The 22,721-nt window shown below is 44.6% G+C and overlaps 1 protein-coding gene across 1 annotated transcript; it reads left to right on the forward strand.

Annotated features, from left to right (window-relative positions):
* Positions 1-1,399: 1,399 nt before the first annotated feature.
* On the forward strand, positions 1,400-22,721 carry TMEM201 (transmembrane protein 201; the record flags this gene model as incomplete). Its single annotated transcript, XM_009702383.1, is given in 11 exon segments — positions 1,400-1,520; positions 2,168-2,362; positions 4,181-4,357; positions 4,965-5,052; positions 5,055-5,340; positions 5,826-6,029; positions 16,984-17,201; positions 20,304-20,375; positions 21,252-21,542; positions 22,036-22,167; positions 22,624-22,721. Coding segments are annotated over 11 exon segments (1,882 nt in total), but the record flags the coding sequence as incomplete, so codon positions are not given.

Genomic DNA, 22,721 nt, shown 5'->3' on the forward strand with positions numbered 1-22,721 from the left:
CATGAGTACTTAAACAGGAGGCTGAAGCATCACTTGAGGGTTTGATATTTTATGAACCAAGTTTCAAGACATGGTTTATGGAAGTGGGAGTGGGGAAGAATCTTAATTGTAAGCATCCAGCTACCAAGGTGATGGCTGAGAGGGAAGCCAGCTTAACTAAGGGGAGAACCAGCGGTCTGTTTGGTTGCGGGGTGTCAGACATTTCTGCAGCATTCAGAAGATATTTTTCGCTACAGAATATTGTAGCAGCAGAGAACATTTCCTAGAGCAGGAAAAAGAGAAGTTGCTGTCAACCGGTGAGCACTTTGTCTACTCTTACTTGCTTTCCAGGCCCTCTGTGAGCTTCCCTGCTCATTTGCTTTGACTGCTCCTTTAGAAGCTGTCAAGTGGAAGGCATGCTGACTACTTGGTGGAGTTCAGCAGCAAACAGGGTTGGTGGCAGGTGGGTCCATCTGTCTGCCATAGCGCGTCCCTGCCTGAGCTTTGCCCAAACAGCTGCCTTCCCTTGGAGGTGTGACTGGGACTGGTTCTGATAAACCCAGACAGCTGGGCTGTGTTGCCTTGACCTGCCAGGAAGCTTCCTCTTGGGTATTGCGCCGAGTTTCAAGACAAATGCAAACCTTCTTTAGCAGGCAGGCTCAAGGGCCAGGCCACTGAAGTTCTTTACTCAAACATCTGTCACAACTTATTGCAATGGGGCCCTGTCACAGCTGTTTCTCTTGTAGTGACTGTTTTAACAGGATTGCTTTAAAAAACAAGGGGCTTATGGATCCAGGTCATTAGTCTCTGTCTCTTCAGTTCCAGTGCATGGGGAAGACATGTTGATTCCTCAGTTCCTTATGTATCTAAAGCTGTGAAGAAACAGCTATTTACAGTGCCTGAACCCTGGGATGATTTGGTATGCCCTTGTCCTTGAACAGTTTTCAATCGAGCAGATAGGCTCATGGTTACAGTTTTATTTCCTATGTTTCTAAGTACCATCATATGCAGTTCTTGTGGATCGTAACTTCCCTTTCCCGGAATCCTGTGTATTAAGCAGTGACTCTGCTGCACCCTTTGCATATATTAACACTGCTGATTGTGGAGAGGACTTGCCTCCCCAAATATGCCTCTGAAAAACAGTGAAGTGGGTTATTCGCAAGGTGGTTATTAATATTCTGGCATGTCCATGGTACTGTCACGAAGAGATATGAGTATCAGGCAGAATTTATTTCTACTTTAATAGTCTGTCTTTTCATTGCTACAATGACTACGCTGAGTCATATCGTTAAACATACTGAATGGGAAGACTGATTGTTATTCCAGCTTCTCTTGCATTTCCCTCTTTGAAAACCATTGCTTTCCTTTACATCAGCGGAATTCAGTGAATTCATGCCAGACACGTTTCCTTTCCTAACAGGAAGAAGCCCACACACGTGACAGTGAACTGCTGGTTCTGCAGTCAGGACACGGTAGTGCCATATGGGAATCGCAACTGCTGGGATTGCCCCAACTGTGAACAGTACAATGGGTTCCAAGAGGTACAGTGACAGATTGCTTGAAGGGTGGCTGGGAAGGTGCATGCCCTGTGGAACAGTGCTTGCGGGAAAACCCTGCTCCTCATTTAAGATGATACAGGCCCAGTGCAGATGAATAGCCAGTGGTTTGACAGCTGGCAGCTCTGTGCTGAGCACCTGTGAACTTAGCAGCTGATAACTTGATCAAATTTGAGAAAGAATCCATTGTACTGGAATGTGCTGGCATAGAATGATAAAGACAAATTTGCCTCTCTTGCTTCAAGGGGCAAAAAGGACATTGATATTTTCGCCAATATCTCTAAAGAATCTTTTTTTTATATATGGAACAATTCTCTGGTTCTATATTTTGGAACAGCTGACTTGCTGTATTTAGGGTATTAAATAACAAAGCCTGTCTCAAGCCAAAACCCACCACCACCAGCTGCTTGCAATAGGTGTATAGAACAGTGGAGGGAGGAGAAAATTTGAGGCATTTTCTGGTTTTTTAAACCTTTTTATTTTTTTGTTTGTTTGTTACATACTTGAATACATGGAGTGTAGAGCTCCTGACAGAGCTTAGGGAATCTTGTTATCAACCAGAGGATGCCTGGCTTTGTTTTTATGATCTCATGTTTGCTTTCCCTCTTGCCTCCCTTTTTGCTTCTTGTCAGAATGGAGACTACAACAAGCCTATCCCGGCTCAGTACATGGAACACCTTAACCATGTTGTGTCGGGTGGTACGACTTTCTGTGATCCTACCAAACCACAACAATGGGTGAGCAGCCAAGTTCTGCTTTGCAAGAAATGCAACAACCACCAAACCATGAAGATCAAACAGCTGGCTTCATTCTCACCAAGGGAGGAGGTAAGTGTTCGTTAGGGACTGGTGTCACAGGAGAACGTTTGTCCAAAGCGTTCCCATACATGTATCTGCTATTCCTGCTCTGTTTAATTCCATGCTGCAGCCTAGTAAGCAGGAGAGATACGAATTTTTCAGTGTGCTATGGAATGATGCTCCAGTAGCCTTCAGAAGCACTATGTGGCCCTCCAGTGCCAAGAAGGTTATTGATTAGTGTTGCAAACTTATCTAATCCTACTTCAAAGCCAGAATGTAATGGCCTGTTCTAGATGAACACTGGAAATTGAAGCTTGAGCCCAAACCAAACATGCGCATTGCCGAAATCAGCTTACAACTGCCGTACTTACCATTGATGCAGCTGGGCTTACAGGATCCAGTAGGCACAACAGCCCACTAGTCACCTTGAAGCCTTAATAGATTTTGTTTTTCCTGAGGCTTTGGCTGTATTGCTCTGCTTTTACTAGTGGAGTGGGAGAGGAATCCTGTGGAGCCACATCATCTCCCTGGTTAGGCATTTGTGCCTAGGAGGGCAAAAGAATTTTACAGTTACAGCAGCAGGATTTCCTGCTATGGCCTTCCCATTATTTAATATGCATGGAGAATAGGATAGCGGGGTTTCTCCTTCACACTTTTATGTCTCCCCAAAATTTCATGCAGAGAATTTAGTGCTGCACTCCTTAGCTTTCAACTATGGTCAAGCCTTGGGGTTATAAGACTGTGCTATAGTGGGATGCGTTCATCCTCTGGTTTGCCTAATCCAGTCTGCTTGTAATGAGTTTAATCAAGGTGACTCCCAGGGAACAGATTTAAACTTGATCATGCTTAATGAGAACATGTTTGGCTGATTCCCTTTTCTCAGCTTTGTTTCTAGTCCCTGCCTCCTGCCAGACCTATCCAATTGCTCAAGTAATGTGGCCCCTTTTTAAGCGTTCATTGAACTGCAGTGTCTGTGCCAGCTAAGAAACATGGGACTGTGTTATCCAACATGGTCAGATATGTGTGTCAGTGACAGCAGTGACCTGTCTCAGCATTGCTGGCCTGTCCAGTAAGGGATAAACCTGCTGCTACTAGTCTCTCCTGTGTGATTCCTTCTGGATTCTGGCAGATGCAGCCTATGAAACTGCTGCAGCAAGCCCTCAGGCAGCTACAATGCATCTTTCTACTTCCTTCTCCCAAAGAAGCTGCATGCTTCCGGCTGTATGCTTTTGGTACAAGGATCATAAGTGGAGATGGAAGAGCCCTAGAAACCTCTGTGATAAGTGATGTGTCCAGTGCAGTGACACTGAAAGGCATACCTTCCGCCCTACCCACTGTCTGTTTTTACAAGGGCTATTAATGATTTATGGAGCTCATCTCTCCAGGGCCTTCAAACAGTGACAACCTTTGAGTCTGGGGCTGAGTTTTGGAAGGAGCTTGTCTTTTTCTCCAGCACAGTGGTGTGAAGGGGCAACAGGTCTTTTGTGTCCCCTCGTTTGAGGATGGGAAGAGCAATTCTATTTTTTTGTCTCGTCTGTGTTGAGTTCATAAGATCTCAACAAAGGCAGCAAAATTGTGCCACAGAAGTTGGCCCAACCTGAAATTGGGCCATAGCAGCCTTCTCCAAGGGCTGTTTTGGCTCTTCTGGGACATGGAGACTGAGTCAGCTGTATGCAAAGTTGGTTGTATGGCTGACCTCCAGCTTGGTCACTGTTCAGGCCTGGTTTCAGGGAGCTGTTCCTCAGGAGACTGGAAGCACGCCTTGCTCGCATGTCAGTAGCAAACATGTTAACTGGTGAGGGACACCTGCAGTTCTCACCTACTTTTCCTCTCCTATTCTCTCACCAGGGCAAATATGATGAGGAGATTGAGGTGTATAAGCACCATCTGGAGCAGACCTACAAGCTGTGCCGTCCATGCCAGGCTGCTGTCGAGTATTACATAAAACATCAGAATCGGCAGCTCCGGGCGCTGCTGCTAAGCCACCATTTCAGACGCCGTGAGACAGACAAGACCTGTACTCAGGTACATGGGGGTAGAGATGAGGGAATTTAGAGGGAAGTACGGAGAACTAGGTACCTCTGCACCTGGATTTGCTGCTGGGAAAGGAAAGCTGCCACCTTGAGGCTCTCTGAGAGCTTGGGTGCATGGCAGAAGTTTTAGAAGAGCACAGGATAGTTGCCACAGATACTCCAGGTGTTAGTTTGTTTTCCTCTTGCTGATGTCATTCAGTGCAATTGCCAGAAGTTAAGTCTAATGTAATAATAAGAACAGAGTGGAAGTAAAGTAGTGGTACAAGGAGAAAAGGGGAGGTAGGGTAGCCAATATATGGGTACAGTGCAGGAAACTACAGAGTGCAGGGGAGGGGGGAAAGAAGTAAGAACGATGGGAAGTGAATGATGACCTTCTCCTTGCCTACTGCCTTGCCTGACCTTCTACTCATAGCTCTGCTGTTGCTCTTTGGTAGTCTACAACATCCCATGTGGTGTCAGCCCAGTGCAGAGAGTTATGAGGACTTGATCAAAACTGTCCAGTAAACCGTACAGTCTGGAAGTGTTTCATAAAGCACCATTTCAAAACCTTACTACAGTTCATTCAGCTTCTGACAAGGTGTTTCTCCCTCCCTCTGCAGAATGTGTGTTCATCCTCCTCTTCTGCTTCCATAACCACACCAGCTCAGGTGATATTTCTGCGGTTCTTGGCCTTCCTCAGCTGTGCATTCCATATGGGTCAGGCAATCCCTTCTCACTCAGTGCAGCAGTCCCTGCTCTTGTCTCCTCTGGTCCAGCATCCATTCAGAACAAGAACGGCACAAGGTTACATGCAAACTTGAAAAATGGCTCTTCCGTGGCGGTGGCAGGCTGGCAGGAGCTCCTCCACCTGCTCCCAGAACAGATGGTGGAGAACCTGAGTGCCACATGGGCTTACGGGAAGAATCACCGGCTGGCAGTTGCTGTCCTTGGGATGTCCACCTGTCTGTTGGCCGTGTTCTTAGCTGGGCGGATCAGGTAGGTGTGCTCTTTTCTTCTGTTTCACTTAAAAGAAAACTGCATTATGTTGGAGGGCTTTTGCCCTGTCTTGACTCTGTGAGCCAGGGGGTAAATATTTGCCGGAATGGCAGATGTAGTACTGGGTGGCACAGTTCTCCTTGTTTTTCTTTGTTTTGCCAGCCGGCTGGATGGAGACAGTAGAGCTTGCTTTGGATCTTTGCCTTGATTCATTCAATATAAGCTTGAATTACCATGAATGAAAAGCTCCCTGTGCAGTTCTATAATCTGGTAGAGAATGGAACTGATCTATTCAGATAGATCTACAGCAGTGGGAAGGGCTGCAGATGGTATAACCATAGTAAGAGATAGTACCATAAGCTGCGCAGTCTGTGTATCCTCCCCACCTTTTCCCCCCTTTCCCTCTCCTTCCTCAGGACCAAGGGGGTTCATTAGTGTTTAAACACTTACCTTGTGTCTCATCTGCTTTCTTTTTGGCATTGCAGGCTCCGGAGAATCGATGCATTTGCTTCAGTCTTGTGGTTCGTAGTGGTGAATCTGCATTTAGCTGAGAGGTACCTGAAGATGGAAGCACCCAACTGGCTAGATACAGCCAAATTTGGCACCACATCCTTGTGCTGCTTTGTGGGCTTCATCGCAGCAGTGGCCACGTGGAAATCAACGGGCCATCAGAGATACCGGCCCCGAAGGTCAGAGCCAGAGCAGTGACGCTGGGGGAAGGAGGAAAAAAAGCCTTGTGAACTCTTTGTGACTGGCGTTTCTCTCTCCTATTTTTATCTTCCTTTCTTCTGTTTCTTTCTTCTCTCTTTTTTTTTTTTTTTTAAATTAGATAAGCAATGAAGATCTTTTCTTCCTTTATATATATATATTTCCCCCCCATCCTTGCTTCCCACTGTGCTAGCTGCTTGGAGCATTTCCCCTGCTGGTGCTAGCCATGGAAGGTACTCCTGCTGCCTCCATTCTCCCTTCCTCCTGAATCCTACGTCAGCAGTGCAAATACCAACTTCCCCAAAGCCAATTCTTCCAGCAGCTGCTTCACAAACTGCTCCATAAATGCAGCCTTCTCCCCATTCTGCTCCTCCAGCCAAAGAGATTCTGGCTTCTCCTGTCCTTCTGGTTCTTCTCACTGCCTGTCCATCCTTAGCCAGTCACAGAGGAATCCTCTGCCTTAATCGTCCATGGGGCCCAGGCCACCTTCATTTTTCTAATGGTGCTAGTCGTTTTAATTTTGAACTGATGGGAACTTGCCTCTGGATTCCGAGTCCTCGTAATGTGTGCTGTAGTAACACTGCATGGTGTACAGGCATGCGAAGAGGGGACCACACATAATCCATAACTGGTGGTTCTTGCCTTCCACTGTGTAGCATCACTTAACTGCATGCTCTCTCGCACTGCCGTTCTCCTGTGACTCCTGTTTTAAATGGAGAGGCGTCCTTAAGTGCTTTTGACTAATTTATTTAAAAGGGTGCTTTAAAAGGTTATGTAGCTCAGGGTGTCTTGATTGAATATTCAGCTGTTTTAGGCTAAATTTTCAAATCTACCAGTGGCCGTTACTTTCAATACCGGTTTTATTTGGGTTTTTTACCCATTCACCCCGTCACCCCCTGAGGAGCATCTGTGTAAAAGCACAACTGGATAAAAATGTATATGTTCCTCCACTCCTGTAGCCTTAGAAAGAGAAGAAATACGGGAATAACGACGTCATGGTATGGTATATGGTCAGCTTTCGTTGTACATCGGTACTTATTCAGTCAATGTTTTCCTTATCATTGAGAGCACAGATTAGGAGGATGCGCTATAGGAAGGGGTGGGAGCCTCTACTGTGGGACTGCATGGCAATAGAGATCGATTTTTCTTGTTACTTGGAGGGGTTCTTCTTTGAGGGCTGGCATTGGTGCTAATGCTGCTGAAGAAAGGGGTCTGGAAATTGTGGCTTTGAGTTGAGTGCCTGGCAGCCCTCTGCCAAAAGCTAGGGTGACTGGATGTTACTGTGTGGGGAGGAAGAAGCTTTCAGCTGCTTGGGTTTTTGTAGGATTAGCTTGTTGGGGCCTCTTAGGATAAGCAATCTGATTATGCTGCACGGTTTTTTGCAAGGCACTCCGCTGAGTTTTCTCATCTGGATTTGGGTCTTTCAAGAGGAAATAGCATTGTTACAGAAGATCTGCTGTTTTCTTCTGTTTAGAATAGCACAATTGGACTTGCTACACTAATAGTCTGATATAAGTTAATTGGGTGTCTTGATCTTCCTATGTATAAACTCTAAAATAATCAGAATGGAGCTCTCGCTGTGGAGTATCTGCATGTCCTGCTGCAAGATTCATACACTATTGCAGATGCTGGTGAAATTATAGAAGCTTTTTTAAAGGAAACAAAAGATATTTCAGAGCTTTTCATAGTTACTGTTCTTCAAACTAGCATTCATTGTGAAAGCAGAAAGGTAGCACTAACAAAAGCTCTGTAGAGATTCGTTAACAGTAAGCCAAATTGAGTGTGTCATGGGAAGGTGCAGCTCCTGGCTGAAGGACCATGTGCCTGTAACCATGTGCCTTAACAGCTGGCATGGGAAGAGGAGACCCAAACCTCCTTTCTATGTGTGCTTTCCTTTGGAACTTTATTTCTGGTCCCTTCAGGTAACTACAATATCCACCTATGAGCAAACAGAACACTTTTCTCCATTCTGGTGCTTGTGAATGATGCTGTTCTGAGGGTTGTTTACTTACTTGTCCACAGAAGGAATCCAGCATCTGCAAAGTCTGGTTCCACTCTTCTGCATTCCCATTGCTTATCAATCCGGACCCAAAAGGTTTGTCTTCCAGCTCAGAGTCGCAGATTGTTTCTTGTTCCAGTCTCAGACTTTTAAAATGCTAAATAAATTATGTCCTATTTTCCACTAGGACGCTTTATTGAATTTAGAGAATTGTTTCAAAGTAAATACTATAAGAAGCCACGTGACTTCATCAAAACAGAAACAAAAGCCAGCCTAAGTGTGCAGGGTCCTCAGTGCTGAGTTAGATTTTTCGCAAGCACTCTGGTGCCTCTTTCCTGCTCTCCATTAGGAGATTTAATAGGAAATGTTCCTTAAAAATCCAGTCTTTTTTCTGGACCTGTCAGCCTCTTGGAGCAGGGAGGAATGTTAAGACAGACAGTAGTATGCTGGTGAAAGGACAGGAAGTCCTTTGAGTGCTGTGTCCAGTTCTGGGCTCCCCAGTTCCAAAAAGACAAGGAACTACTGGAGAGGGTCCAGGGAAGGGCAACAAAGATAATGAGGGGACTGGAGCATCTCCCTTATGAGGAAAGGCTGAGTGAGCTGGGTCTGTTCAGCCTGGAGAAGAGAAGACTGAGAGGGGATCTGGTCAATGCATATAAATACCTTCAGGGTGGGTGCCAAGAGGATGGGGCCAGACTTTTCAGTGGTGCCCAACGACAGGTTAAGGGGCAACGGGCACAAACTGAAACTCAGGCAGTTTTATCTGAACGTGAGGAAGAACTTCTGTACTTTGAGGGTGGCAGAGCCCTGGCGCAGGCTGCCCAGAGAGGCTGTGGAGTCTCCTTCTCTGGAGATACTCAAAACCCGCCTGGATGTGTCCCCATGCCACTTGCTGTAGGTGACCCTGCTTTGGCAGAGGGTTGGAGCAGACGATCTCCAGAGGTCCCTTCCAGCCCTGATGATTCTGTGAAGTGGCAAGGGAAAAAAAAAAAAAAGGAGGGGGGACAGTTTTGTGTATGGATGTGCTATCACTGTCTACTCAGCTTTCCTTTCAGTGCAGTGATCGCTATAATGTTTTCACCCCCGGAAAACTCCCCAAAGCAGCAGCCCTTCCAACACTGTTGCTATGCAGCCCATCTGCTGTTAAAAGTGAGGTGAACAAAGCCGCTTAATGAAATGGCCACTGGAACCAAATCCAGTGCCAGCTCTGCCATTCTCTAAACAAGCTGCACGGAAGACCTGGGAAACCTTGAGCTATGATGTCTGTTAAGTGAAATAAGACATCTAGACTTTTATTTTTCCTTCCTCCCTTCTTCCTGCTTCAGTACTTTCAAGTTTTACCCATGAAGTTAAATGTAGGAAAAGACTGATGTTGCTATGTAGCTATGATTGTCTTCTGCACTTACCTATAGAAGTTGGATTGAAAGTTCCTGCTAGCTTCTGGCACATGAACTCGCAACCGCCTGGCGTGGCGGAGGTGAGCAGTTCCTCTTGCTGCTCTGCTGTCAAGTATGTCCAAGTGACGGGAGGAATCTCATGTTTAAAAGGATATATTGAGACTGCTAGAAGGAGGAGGGATGTAAGCAGCTGACAACGGTTAAAATATGTGGGGATGGTCATGGTAATGTCGTGCCTGATTTCTAATGGCAATATCCTTTTTTTTTTAATAAGAATAAAATTCATCTGTCCACATTTTCTTGCTCTAGTAGCAAGGAGACTCTCAAGTGGCAGCCTCTAAAGGTGCTTGTCAGGATCTTCAGATGTTTTGCTTTCAGGAGCTGAAAGTCAAGGCTGTATTAAGTTTCACTTTCTCTTATTTCATATGGCCTTCTATCTCTTCTGAGAAGCTGTTTTGCTCCCTTCTTTTTAGCAGTACTGTTTGGGGTTTTTTTCCCATTCAATTTAAATATGCCCCATCTTTGAGCTGCCTGGGGTCTGGAGCCTTTTATGATGTTTTGCTTTTAAGTGTTATGTTGTTTTCCTGTGCCTGATCTTTTCTTTTATTCTCTTCTCTTTTCGTCTGTGCAGTACTGTGATGGGACGGGGAGGGTGCACAAGAGGTATCAGGAACAGGCAGTTGGTAGAACTGTGGGAAGGAGTGTGGTTTACACTGTGAAGCCTGAATAATACTGTTAGGAAATATTTTAACTCTATTTGTACAGCAAGTGCAAATCTGTACCGAGTTGAAAATCTTTTCACCTGGGAGATATGTGAACTGCAGTTGACATGCAAGCAAGAAATCCATTTGTCTTCCCTTTATGCAGATTAATACAAATGAAGTATATTTACAAATTGCGCTAATTTTATATGTCAGAATATCAGAAAGCTACTTCATTTTATGGCCAAGCTGTACAACTGGTCTCTGGTCTCTTTGGTGCTTTGTCCACAACTTAGAATTGAATAACTTTTGGACTCATATTTGGACAAATTTCAAAGGAGAAACAAAATAAAAAAAACCACATAATCAAGTGTGGTTCAATTTTAATGCCAAAGAAGCGTTTGTCTTTGCTCATGTGTCAGCTTATTTTCCCACTTCTGGTGCCTCAGCATGTCTGTGCTGCTGCTTCTGCAAACAACAAAAATCCTCAGAGCCTCAAAACCACACTTGTAGCAATTGAATTTTTGGTCTTTTGGAGACTCTGGTGCTTACAGTCTCTTCTCTTCCTGCTTTTCTCACATGCTTTTGCTGATGGTAGAGCACGATTGATCTTTTGGAGGAGAGAGAAGAAAGGAGGAGGAAGGTGTGCTTTTTCCAGAGGTGTTCTGATTTATAAACTGCTAGTATTTGGTCTGTACCAGTTGTGTCTCCTTAGACAATTAGGCCTGAAGAAGATCAGTTATAAGTTATTAGTATTTTACTGTTGGCTGTTTCTGGACGAAAAAGTAGTTAACCCACCATTGCCTTTACTGACACTGTTCCTGCCATACCCGATTTCAATGCCAAATAGGCTATTCTAAACACTATGCCATGCTGTAGGTTCTGTATGGAAGGTGCTTTTCCAACTCTGCATTTTTCACTTGAGGTTCAATTAGGAAGTAACTCAGCAGTTAAATATGCCATCTAACTCTGCCTGGTTGCTTCCCCCACAGTGAGTCCAGCAGAAGGAAATGTATGCTTCCAGTTCAGGTATTTTGGTGCAAGTCCAACATCTGAGCACTGTGCCACCATGCTCGTGAAGCTGAGGTGCTATTTTGTATGACACGTGGGCATACATTTCCTTCTGCTGAGGGGGATAATAGCTAATAAAGGGCTAGTAACTTACTAACATGGCTGCCACAAAAATCCTCCAGAACTGCGTGATCAGTACTTTGAGCTTCTTGTTTTTACTTAGCTGGACTCTTATTTCAGGCCACAGAGGAACATGTGGTAACCTGTGGTCATCAGATGCAGCTTTTTTGCCTGAGGATTCTCCCAGCCTTGCAGGCCAGAGCATGCAAACATCTTAACTCAGCAGTATTAGAAGATTTTAGCCTCAAAGCCTCTAATTTCAGGTGCTGCTTTTTTGCACTCACCATGTGCTGGTGTCTGGACCAGAGGATGGTACTACAGAACGGAGGTGAGGTGATAAGGGATTGTTAGTGAGTTTGTGTGTCACCTGAAATAAAATCTGCTGCAGCCCAAAGTGGCTGACTCTGATCTGTTCTCACGGTGGCCGTGACTGATCTGCCAACTCAAAAGCATCTTGTACCCTGTCTAGTGGAGCTGGGCATATAAAGGGGCCATCGTGGGTTCATTAAGTGCCTTTCCCTGGATGTGATTTTTGACAACGCTGTGTTGCTCTGCTTCAGTGGAACTGACACAGCTGCAACTGAGGACAGCAGTGCCTGTATGTCTGCCAGGCCAGTGCTTTTGTCCTTCATTTGCCACCAGTGAGTGTGGCTGGGAATAAGAGGATTCTTGGGCTGCACTCTTAAATTTCTGAGCAACTCTGCAGACTATAAGGAGGTTGAGGAAGAACCCAGAGCTAGCAACCAAGTAAGCATCTCTGCTGCTGCTACTTCTGGTCTTCCTGAAGCCCTCACTGACATCAGTGCATGCAAACTGACGCCTTTGTGGCCCTTCACAATTCTAAATACACTATGTTTGTATCCCATTCTTTCCTTTCTATTAACTCCTTCTTTCCTACTTCTATCCTTTGCATGCCCTAGTGAACTCAGCTTGGATGTGTCAAAGGGTGAGGACAAGAGGGGAATATAAAAATGGTGTAGTGGTGTTTTATTTTGGCTTTATGAATATTTTCCAAGTATGCTGAAATTATGTGAAGCTAATAATCATGCTTAGATAGTATAGAAAGTATGTATTGATGTATTGTGGACAATTTATTTATACTTTTATAAAAACTAATATAATTAATAGCTAGATGATTGCTCCACACTGACTCCACTCATGAAAGCAGGGAGCTGTGGTATGTGGCTTTGCTTTGGTTTTTAAAGAGATGCTTTTGAAATTGTGTGCTGTCACATATAACCTGCACGTTCATTCCAGGTGTGTCGTCACCTGCAAGTACACTTGGGGCCTCTTTGGGCCACAGCAGATGCTCTTATATGAAAGGGGCGGTACTCAGTCCTGAAGCATACCTTGAGTCATCCCCTGTAAAGCCTCATTTGGGACCAGAGCTATCGAGTACACAGGCAGGGAAGAGGTCCTATGAACGTTTTTGACATGCCAGCAAGCCTGGATTTTTGTAGACGTGGGAGGTGCGTATACACACATGCCCCTACCTTTGTGCCACCAGCTAGGAGGGAAGGCAAAATTGATGCCAAACACCTGTCTGTACTCAAGAAGGTATTAGTGCAGGACCTGGCTACTGGAGCATTTTCAGCTATAATTCAACCCTTCTTTCTCATCCAAAGCAGGGCAACGTGTTGGAGGAAAGAATTCTTAGTCCTGGCAGCTGAAGTTTCTGGCTCTCCAAGTCACATATCAAAATCTTAATGTGTCTGAGACCTGTGCCCTTTTTTAGCATTATTCTTCGCTCTCCCTGTGCCTGTTTTTTATTCACTATATTGCTCTTTACTCCTGATTCTGTCAGCTTGACCGCAGGCACAGGTTATGGCACTGGCTGGTGTGATGCAGCAGACCAGACAAGTGACTCTATGTCAGCTTACAGAAACTCGCTTATCTCGCAGCCAGCAGTAAGGCAATAGCTACTGCTGTAGCGTGGGGAGCAGCACCCGTGCTGCCTGGAGAAAATGGTGCGGTTGTACATAGATAACTCATAGCTAAATTATGATGGAACCTTAAGTCCAGGGGAAACATTTTACCCCATGACTGACACATGGTTCCCTGGCTACCTCCAAGGAGATGAACCTGGGCACATACAGCAAGCTGCCTGACTGCATCTTACCTTCTTCACGTACTGAATTATGTGATAGTAGGAGTGGGTCCATTTACAGCCCTGTGGTCTGACCTGACCCATGTCTCTCTCCATCCCAGGGGTGATGCAGCATCTCTGCTTAAAATGTGAATTAAAAAGGCACACACATACGGTGTTGTCTTTGGATAAGAGGGAGGTATTGGGACAGAGGAGGGGAGGCTCTGCTGGCAGGAGGTGTTTCTTCAGGACAGTGTACAGTCCCATACCATGTAATACTCTCCTTTAACCTTCTATTTATTTATTTTTGAAGTATCTGTGTAGCACAGTTGTGGCCGCTGTCTAGTAACGCTGTGATCGTTGTAAACACTAATTAAGATACACAATTTTTGATGTTCACAATACCAAGTTCTGAAATAAACGGCTTCCGGGCCTTGACTATTTCTACAAACTGTCTGACTCCAGAGCCTTTTTTTTTTTTTTTTTTTCCCTTTTTCTTCCTTTTTCTTTGGTTACTTTTTTCACTGTTACCAGACTCACTATTATCACATGCCCAAGTGGCTTGGAGCAGTGCAGTAGTCTGGGAGCAAAGACACAGCTGCACTGCTCCATTCCAGGGCTGTGAGGTGGCTGCTTTCTGCCTTAGGAGCCTCTTGATTTCCTCACCTTTTTTTTCATCTGCTTCTGGAAGGAGTTTAGTACAGCTAACCATACTCAGGCATGAAGCGCATTCCCATGACAGCACCCCTGCTTTTTAGCAGCATCTAGCCTTCTTGACATGACAGTGATAAACGCTAAAGAGCACATAGAAAAGGAACAGGGTTTTGCACATGTTGCAGGAATTTACTTTCTTCTGAGCAGATCAATATTTAAGCTTTTCTTTGGTCAGCACTCAATCCTAAAGCATTAATATGCTATGCTTAAAATTCTTCAGCTCTTTGCTAACCAGAAATATTCCTTTTCTGGATGGTGCAAGACAAATGATTCATCAGCTGCCCAGAGGATCTGACTGCACTAACTTGGTGAGGTTGAGAAGTGGGGCTGTTGAGCAGCAGAGCCCAGGGAAGTCTGATCCAAAAAAGTTACAATCCCAGCAAAGAGACCGTGGTTATGAGCGATAAGTGATTATAATATCTTCCAGCCCATTAAGTGAAAAACTACCAAAAGCTAATAAGCCAGATAAGCTGCAGCAAGGAGCTGTGTAAAGTTGGATCCTTTAGCTCAGAGATACAAAAGGTGCAAAGTTGGGGAAAAAAGAGCCGTGTTGTTCACAGGTGATGCTCTGATTTGGTCCTTCACAGACATGACACAGTGAGTGGTAGGTATCGCTCTTTCTGATATAATTCGTATCATAGTCCTGAGCTGCACTTCTAATTTCCTTTCCCATTCATTTTCTCTTACAAAGCTGAGATGGACATGTACATCTGATATTTACATCTGTATGTGTGGCGGGGCAAATGTGTATATGTATGTGCACTAAAGGACTCCGCACGTTTGCGAAGCATGACACCCTTCCCAGGTCCTCTGGAACCTGAAGAGGTTGGGCAGTTTCTGCTGCAAGATTGACGAGTTCCTTGCCGCTGTTAAAGGCATGTCCTGCTTGCAAGCACCAGGAAGCTGGTTGGCTCAGATGTTGTTCAGCCTGATTAAGCTGGTCGGGATTGTTGATGTCTGCCTCGTACTAGCAGATAAGTAGTTTTATAAGATATTTTAAATTGTAATCTTAACTAGACTGCTTCTTCTGGACGTGCTAGCGCTGCATAATACTGCTGCATCACCTCTTTAATCTCCAAGAGAGAATGGCACATGCATAAATCACCTCACAGTGCAAGACTGATATATGTATATTCCTTCATGTCCTGATTTACTACTGACTTTCCTCTGACAGAAGAAAAGCCATCTTGCTGCCCTCATCTGTCTCTGTTTTCATAGCTTGATTGTATGCTGCAAAGTCTGGTATCTCCATTTTAAAATATATACACTTCATACTTTGTTAGTACTTCATCATGACTTATTGACAAGTGTATTACCTGTTTCTAACTAAACAAAAATCTTACAGGAGATCCTTGAGAGATCTTGTTCATATTCTAGACTTTTCTTTCATGTATTTTATTCAATGGTTAAAAATAATACAAAGATTCCTATACTTTCAACATTGCAACCTTTGTAGAATGCTCAATGTATGAGGACACAAGTGAGACTCCAAAGCTGACTCCTCATTTCCGATGCAATGTAGTCAGCTAAACTGTACACATAGACTAAGATCAGTACGTGATTGCAAGGAAGAATAGAAAGAAGGTTAAAACAGGAGTAAGTTTTTGACAGATTGTTCAGCTTAGGTTGATTTTTAAATTTTAAACCACTGTAAAGCTAGGTGATGAAATGAGGGTATCGGAAATTAATTACAGAGTCTGTTTGCATATAGTAATTGAGTGTGAAATACTGTGGCAGTACTAGCTGCGAAAACTGTTTAAAATAGAGTCCTCTCATACAGTTATTTTACCAATGGAACAGAAGTCAGTTTATGTCTGTAGTACTTAAAAATCAAGCTAACTGGTACATGTAACTTTAGTATGTTTTATCTGTTATCTCTCATCTTGTGTTCTCAAGTAGGACACGCTGCTCTACAGCTCCACTCTTTCACTTGAAAAGAACCCATTGTAAACAACTCACAGACCTAGAAATACAATTGCCATTATTATTGCCAATTTAAATTTTTCCCAGGCACTGTAATAGAGATTGGTTTTTACACACTAGAAGCAAGACACTTCCTGGAGCGTATGCTACAGGAGCACAGTTCCCTCTGAGTGACTATGCTGGTACATATTTGTGGCTGATTATGATACGCAGAGAAAAGAAAATGTAACAGTTTAGACCTCAATTTAGGATTGGAAACCCCAGGTTTGTGTCTCTGTTCTATCATAGGATTTTTATGTGACCCTCAACAAGTCACTTAGCTTCTTTTGGCTTCTCTTTCCCCTCTGTAAAATGAGGGTACTGAGTCTTCATTGCCTCACAGAAGTATAATAAAGGCAAATGTATTAAAGAAGCTTGAATGTTAGTTTTAAAACAGAGCTCTTGTGCCTAAATCTTCATCTAGGTATCCATAAAAATACTTTTTCTCTATACTGGCGTCAGAGGTAAGATGTTGATTCTTGTTTCTAAAGACAAAAACACTAGTAGATAACTACTTGCTTCCCACATTCATGACATTTCTAAGCATGTTGATGCATGTGCACACAACAAATGTAAGATGTACTCTGTTCTTGGTCCTATGTGTATCTGGACTGTGTAAAGCATTCTAGTGGTCTCTGGGTAATTTTCTCATCTGGGGAGTGAACCAAAGTACTATGCCTATTTGCACATTGTTTTCCACCCTGCATTGTGGGACAGGTTGGTGCACAATAATTTAAGTCAGGTTAAGCGTTTCTTCCTTCCCTGGTTTCAAAGGTGTAGGAACGTTCCCGTAAACTCTTAAGCATTCTGCATCTTGCACTCCTGCACTGAAAAATTAGTACAAACCTGATAATAAAGCAAGTGTTCACACAAGAAGTATAACTGAGAGAGGGCATTACAGGAATGTTCTCATTGCTCAATGTCTGTCATGCGTGTCATTTGCAGGTACCTTTCTGTGGATTCGATTACTCTTTTTCCCAGCGGCACTGGGACTGGTTTCCCCTCCTCTGCTACGCCTCTCTTCATTCCAACACCGCCCAGTATTCTCCAGCTGACAAGCCAACAGCTCTTCAGATCCCCACGCAGAAATTCTTCTTCCTCTCTTCCTGGTCGTCTCAACCGGGCACTCTCGCTGGGTACCATCCCCTCCTTGGCCAGAACAGGTTAGTGTGCGTGAAACTTTTTGGCCCAGTGGAAATGAGAATGGAGTGGTACAGTACTTCAGAAGGAAATGGGCTGCGAGGTATCCACATGTTTAGGGATTGCTGCTCCTGTGGCACAGAGTAGTATCCAGCATTGGTAATTTGGTTTTTGGCATTAAGAAATTAGGCAGTATACCATTGCAGTGAAACAAAAAGTCTCACTGAGTGCTTGCCTGCCGGGGGTTTACTGAAATCCAGAGGCTTCTCCAGGCATTTGTTGGCAGTATGGCACATGCTACAAAGCTATATGTGGGAGAGAGACAGAAGGAGCAGTTAGACATGGGAATGGGGAACAGCAGCTTTTGGAAGTGATTGGGAGCATTAGGATAATTGATCTGGCAAGAGTGATTGCTCCCTTCCTTCTAGCTGCTTTGTGTAGTTTGCTTTTCTTGTTACTGCTGATGTAGATGAGAAACAGATGGACAGGCAGAGGAGAGAAACCAATTTCTCAGGTGAAAAGAGCAGTTGACCTAAGGAATGCAGAATGCGATGAGGAGGAGAACTGATAAGCCGAAAGTGAGACTCTCAATAGTACTGTTGTATGAGCTTGTAAAACTGCATGCTTGCTAACTACTGAGATCCTTGAAGTGCAACTGAAGACTGATAAGGAGCAGTGTCCTACCCCGGAACATCATTAGGCTGGAAAGTTGCCACATGAAGTGTAAAGTCAGCAGAAATCAGCAGTAACTGGAGGAAAGGTAAAGGCGGCAGGGGGAGATCATGACCACCAACTCAATTCAAGACTAAAAAGACTTGAACCCCCCCCCAACACCTGTAAGGAGCATGTGTGCTAATTTACATAGCAAGTGAGGCTAATTTAAATATAACTAACTAATAAGAAATGATGGTGTAATTACTAACCAGTAAGTGTAAATTTGGGTGGGTTTTTGCTAATCATGTAACAGGACAAATATGCTGTAGTTTTTGTGTGGAGCTGAGCCAGCTTTGTGGGCTATCACCTGACTCCCGGCTTTGCGCAAACCCGTAATAAAAGGAATACCTCGACCCTGTGTGAATTGCCTTGCGTATCGGGTGAAGATCCCACTTTTTGGGACAACACAGCTGAAGGGAGCAGAGCTGAAGGCAGGCTTTTTCCTAAGTCTGGATTTCATATGCATTAGCACAACTATTGAAGCTGCTTTTCCTCTTGTTTTTAAGGGCTCGGTGTGATCTAGGGAAGATTTATAGGTCCAAGGAAAGACTCTCTCCCAGTAACTTAATAAGCCCTCAGTTTTGCTGTGCTTGAAACTAACAGATGGGAAATAGTTTTCAAATGCTATTCTCCATGCAAGGAAAGCTGAGCTTTCCCCTGTCACTAACTGATTACTGGAAGGTCAGAGGCCAAAATGTGGCAGTTTCTAGGATAACGCTGCAGCAAAGACAGTAGTCTTGCAGGGAGTTTTTAGTTCATTAAACATTTCTCTATCTCACGCTGCCAGCGGTTTTGCCAGATCTACTAAGAGCAAGAGAAAGACCAGCCATGCAAACCTTTCAGTCTGGCAGCTTTTGGCACAGCCTTCCCCCTCCTGCTTACCTAACTGCCCCTGGAAGGGCAGGTACGAAGACCCCACATGGCTGGGATTCCCCCTGCAAGCTAAACCACCCTTGTGAGGTCTGTGCTTGCTTTTGCTAAAGTGCAAAGCCAGACAGTCTGGAGGGAGCATCCTGTCAGGGCTGAATATTTTTTGCAAACAGCAAGGTTTTCAGCTTTGAAAGCTGTTTGCCTATAATTATGTACATCAGGTGCCTAAGAAAAATAATTGATTTAAGCTCTGAGGCTTCATTTGTAGCACTTCTTTTTCCTGACTTCAGTACTTTTAATTGATTATTTTTTTTTCTTGCCTCATTATTATGGCTGCCATGCTTGACAGCTAGATGGGAATTCATCTCACCCTATGATCTACCCTTAAGGCTCTTTTCATAAGAAAAGGCTACAACCATATCTTCACCTTCCTTTTAAAGTAGAGGCAAGCCAGGCTGTGATACAGTCACAGGATAGGTAATCTGACCATGATGTTGTATTCAGAAGTTGTCTAGCAGCTTTGCTAGGAGCAGGTGAAGAAGTTTGCAAGCTGCCCCATCCTTCTGTTGCTACCTTCACAGCAACTAAATTGTGTGCATACTCGTCATCTACTCCTGTGCAACATTAGATAAATTATTATAAGCTGGTTCTGCAGGGACAGAGTCCGCTGGCACAGAGGCATAAGGCAGCAGCTAGATGTTCCACAGCCAGTCTGGCTATGGCTTCCAGGTCTTGGTTTCTCCTGGCAGTCAGACAATTTGCAAATCTACTGCTTGTAAACATTTGTCTTTTAACCTGGTGCTGGAGAGGAGTAGTTGCATACAGTAATGAACCAGCAGGGTAGTTTTGTGTGCACTTGTTTTAAAAGCTAGAGGTAGTCTGCTGTTATTTGAAATCAGAGGAAAGGGTTTCTTGGGAAGAGGTATGACCTTGAAGCTGAAGACTCCCAGAATGTTGCCCAGTGAACAGGACTGTGTCTGCACTATTGGGCAGAACACTTTCCAAGTGTCATTTGACCTGTAAGTCACCCTGCAAGCTTAGCTCTTTTCTTCTTTCTGCCTTTTCATAGCTTCTCCTTAAGTCTTTGCTGGAACAGCAGCTTTCCCTGTCCCTTGAAGGTAAAGGGCAACTCGGAGCAGGATAAAGGTCCTGGTGGGCTGTCAGATATCCCGAGCTCCTAAGGTTTAACAGCAGATCAGAGCAGCAATGGTGTTCTAAACCTGCAGAGCCTTCTGGACTCAGTGTAGGCTAGGGAAAGAAGGAGCCCACTAGAGAAATTTAGACTCTTTTCATTTCAGATGGGGAGGATGTCTTATTTTGGTTTTGGAGCCTGCTGGACAGATCTGCTGCAGCTGGGAAAAGTGAATTATTCTGATGCTGGCATATAGCCTACCCAGGAAAACAGGGACATTTTTCCTGCCTACATTTACCACCCATACCCTTCTGAGATTGATGGCAAGATGATGCAGTTGCATTTTTGAAGGACAGACCTCCAGTATCTGAGCCAGCTGGGTTCAAACTGTTTCATTTTTGCTTTTTAGATTCTGGCTACTTGTTCAGTGGAAGTCGACCAGCCTCGCAGTCATCTCAGTCCAAGGAATCTCCTACAACAGGTAATGCACTAGGCCTTCCAGGGCAACTGTCTTGGCAGGATTTGCAGTAAGTGGGTTGAAAGACATGATCCAAGTGTAATTCTCTCCTCCTTGCTCACATCCCAGTGAAAATGTCAGTTTTGCTCTTAGAAATGCTGCAGAGAGAGTTCCAACTAAGAGTGGGATTGCATTAAAATAAGATGCAGTATGTGTTGGATGCCTTCTCCCTGGGAGAGCTCACAGTGAAATCAGTGAGATGAAGCAAGGATCCCTTCCCTGCTCTACAGCTGAGTTGAGATTGCTTTGGTAGGAGACTTTAAACTTATCCTAGGGCAGCTCTTTTGTTTCATTTTCCTTCCCCAGCCCAAGGAGCTGCTAATTTGGCTACCCCGTCTGCTCTGCCCTTTTGCCCCTGTGTCCCCAGTGACCTGTCTGTTGCCCTCCTGACCCCAAATGGATCCTTTGGCTGTTGGTGCTGCTTGAGTGTTTGCTGCTGGAAATGCAGTCACAGCCTGGGCTGATGCCTTAGTGCAAACCTCCTTGCATCCTGGTACACTTTCCCCACAGCCTGTAAAGAACATCCTAGAACAGTTAATTTACCTGCAAAACAGCATGTGTAATGCAGGCTCTCCTGAATGGACGCAACTGAGCAGAGAGAAAGCTCAACCAGCTCCTGATAAACCCATCTCTAGTCTAAGTCATTTCTGAGTGCCAAAGTGCATGTGGAATTTCTCCCTGTTTTGCAGTGTGGAAACTCGAATGAATAAAGAACTTTAGGAGAAGATATGTTGGACATCTGCAACTCCCATTCCATTTTCTTGTAGAATTGTTAAAGAAAACTGTGCCTGTTTGGATTATAATCTCATTATTTTCTCTTTGGGGGTGTTTCCATTTCAGAGCACTTCTCCCTGCTGTCGGGTAGCTGTGCTCCCTCCCGCATCCCCTCTCCAGCACCGTCGGTGGCTGGTTCTGTGACTTCCAGCTCAGGTTCCTTGCGATATCGCCGGCCACTCATCAGCCCTGCCCGTCTGAACCTGAAAGGACAGAAGCTGCTGCTTTTCCCATCTCAGCATGAGGCTCTGCTCACCCCAACTAGCTCAGAGGAGCACAACCACTCAGACAGCCACATCTCTGCCACCGAGTTGTTCCCCTTTCCAAAGAAGAACCTGAGCGAGCGGGGAATGCATGGTATGCTGGCAGCCTGCTGCACTCCAGGAAATGAGTTTGTAGGTAGGAGTTGTCTTGCAAGCAAAGCTGTGCATCATCTAGGCCACACAGTAGATGGGACATCTTCAAGAAAAACCCAGGTGGTGATAACTGTTAGGCTACCAAAGCTCTCTTAAGAATCCTTTGGCCTGGAGAGCCTCTTGTCTGCCAAAACAGATGTTCTTTTCTCACTTGGCAGTGCCCCAGGGATACTGCTGCCGCTGCCTTCACCCTTAACTCCTTCAATCACAGATGTGGTGATGCTGATATGGACAGTGTATGAGACAAACATGCAGGCAACTTCTGCTGCACAGCATTGAAATTTGCCTTTTGTTTCAAGCTCCTGTCCTCAATTCTTTCATGATTTTACCAGGCAACCATTCATTACTTATGTCTAGTTTTAGTCTGGTAACTTCTGCTGCTTTTGTCTTCCACTGGTGCCTTCTTGAATTTTCATATCTTTTTCTCCTTGCAGATATGAGATCTGCTATGGAAGGAGGGAGTATCTACAGTGATAATTCCATCAGAAAGGAGGATCGCTCATCACACTCATCTACCTGTGTGGTAGACACAACTACCAAAGGGGAAGATTTGGCAGGCTGGAGAGGTAGGTGCAAGTCATGCGAGTGCTTCATGCATGTGTGAGCATTTCTGTGAGGGTAATGGAGATCTTTCCTGTGCTGTAGTAGTGGTCTGATCTTGAGATCAAATAAATTAGTAGTAGCAAAGTGGATCCTCTGCCTGCTATTCTAAGACTTTAATAATGCTATTCCTGTTCTTTGGACCGTTTGAAGAATACTAGCAGAGTGCTAAACTGAGACAGAAGGAAAGGGGTGGGGATGCAGGCGTTGAGAAGAGTGATGAGATGAAAATAGAACCAAAGAGAGTAGCAGAATCTTCCCTGACAGGAAAAGTGCTTCAGCAATTCCTGCTTATGGTGAAAATGCTGAGCAAAGAGAGAAAGAGCACAACATGTGTTCACTGTTATTTATCTCATCAATTCTTTAATATTTCTTTCTACTATTCCCTTTTTTGTGTGTGCGTGTTGTCCTCTTCTCCTAAGGTCATTTTGGTAACTCCGCTCTCCGAGGTCTGCTAGCCGTGAGTCTGACTCTCAATGCTATCTTCACATCAGCCTATGTCTACCGGAGCCTGCGTTGA

This window comes from Cariama cristata, unplaced genomic scaffold, assembly GCF_000690535.1.
Source record: "Cariama cristata isolate BGI_N322 unplaced genomic scaffold, ASM69053v1 scaffold6616, whole genome shotgun sequence".
NCBI classification, from domain to species: Eukaryota; Metazoa; Chordata; class Aves; order Cariamiformes; family Cariamidae; genus Cariama; species Cariama cristata.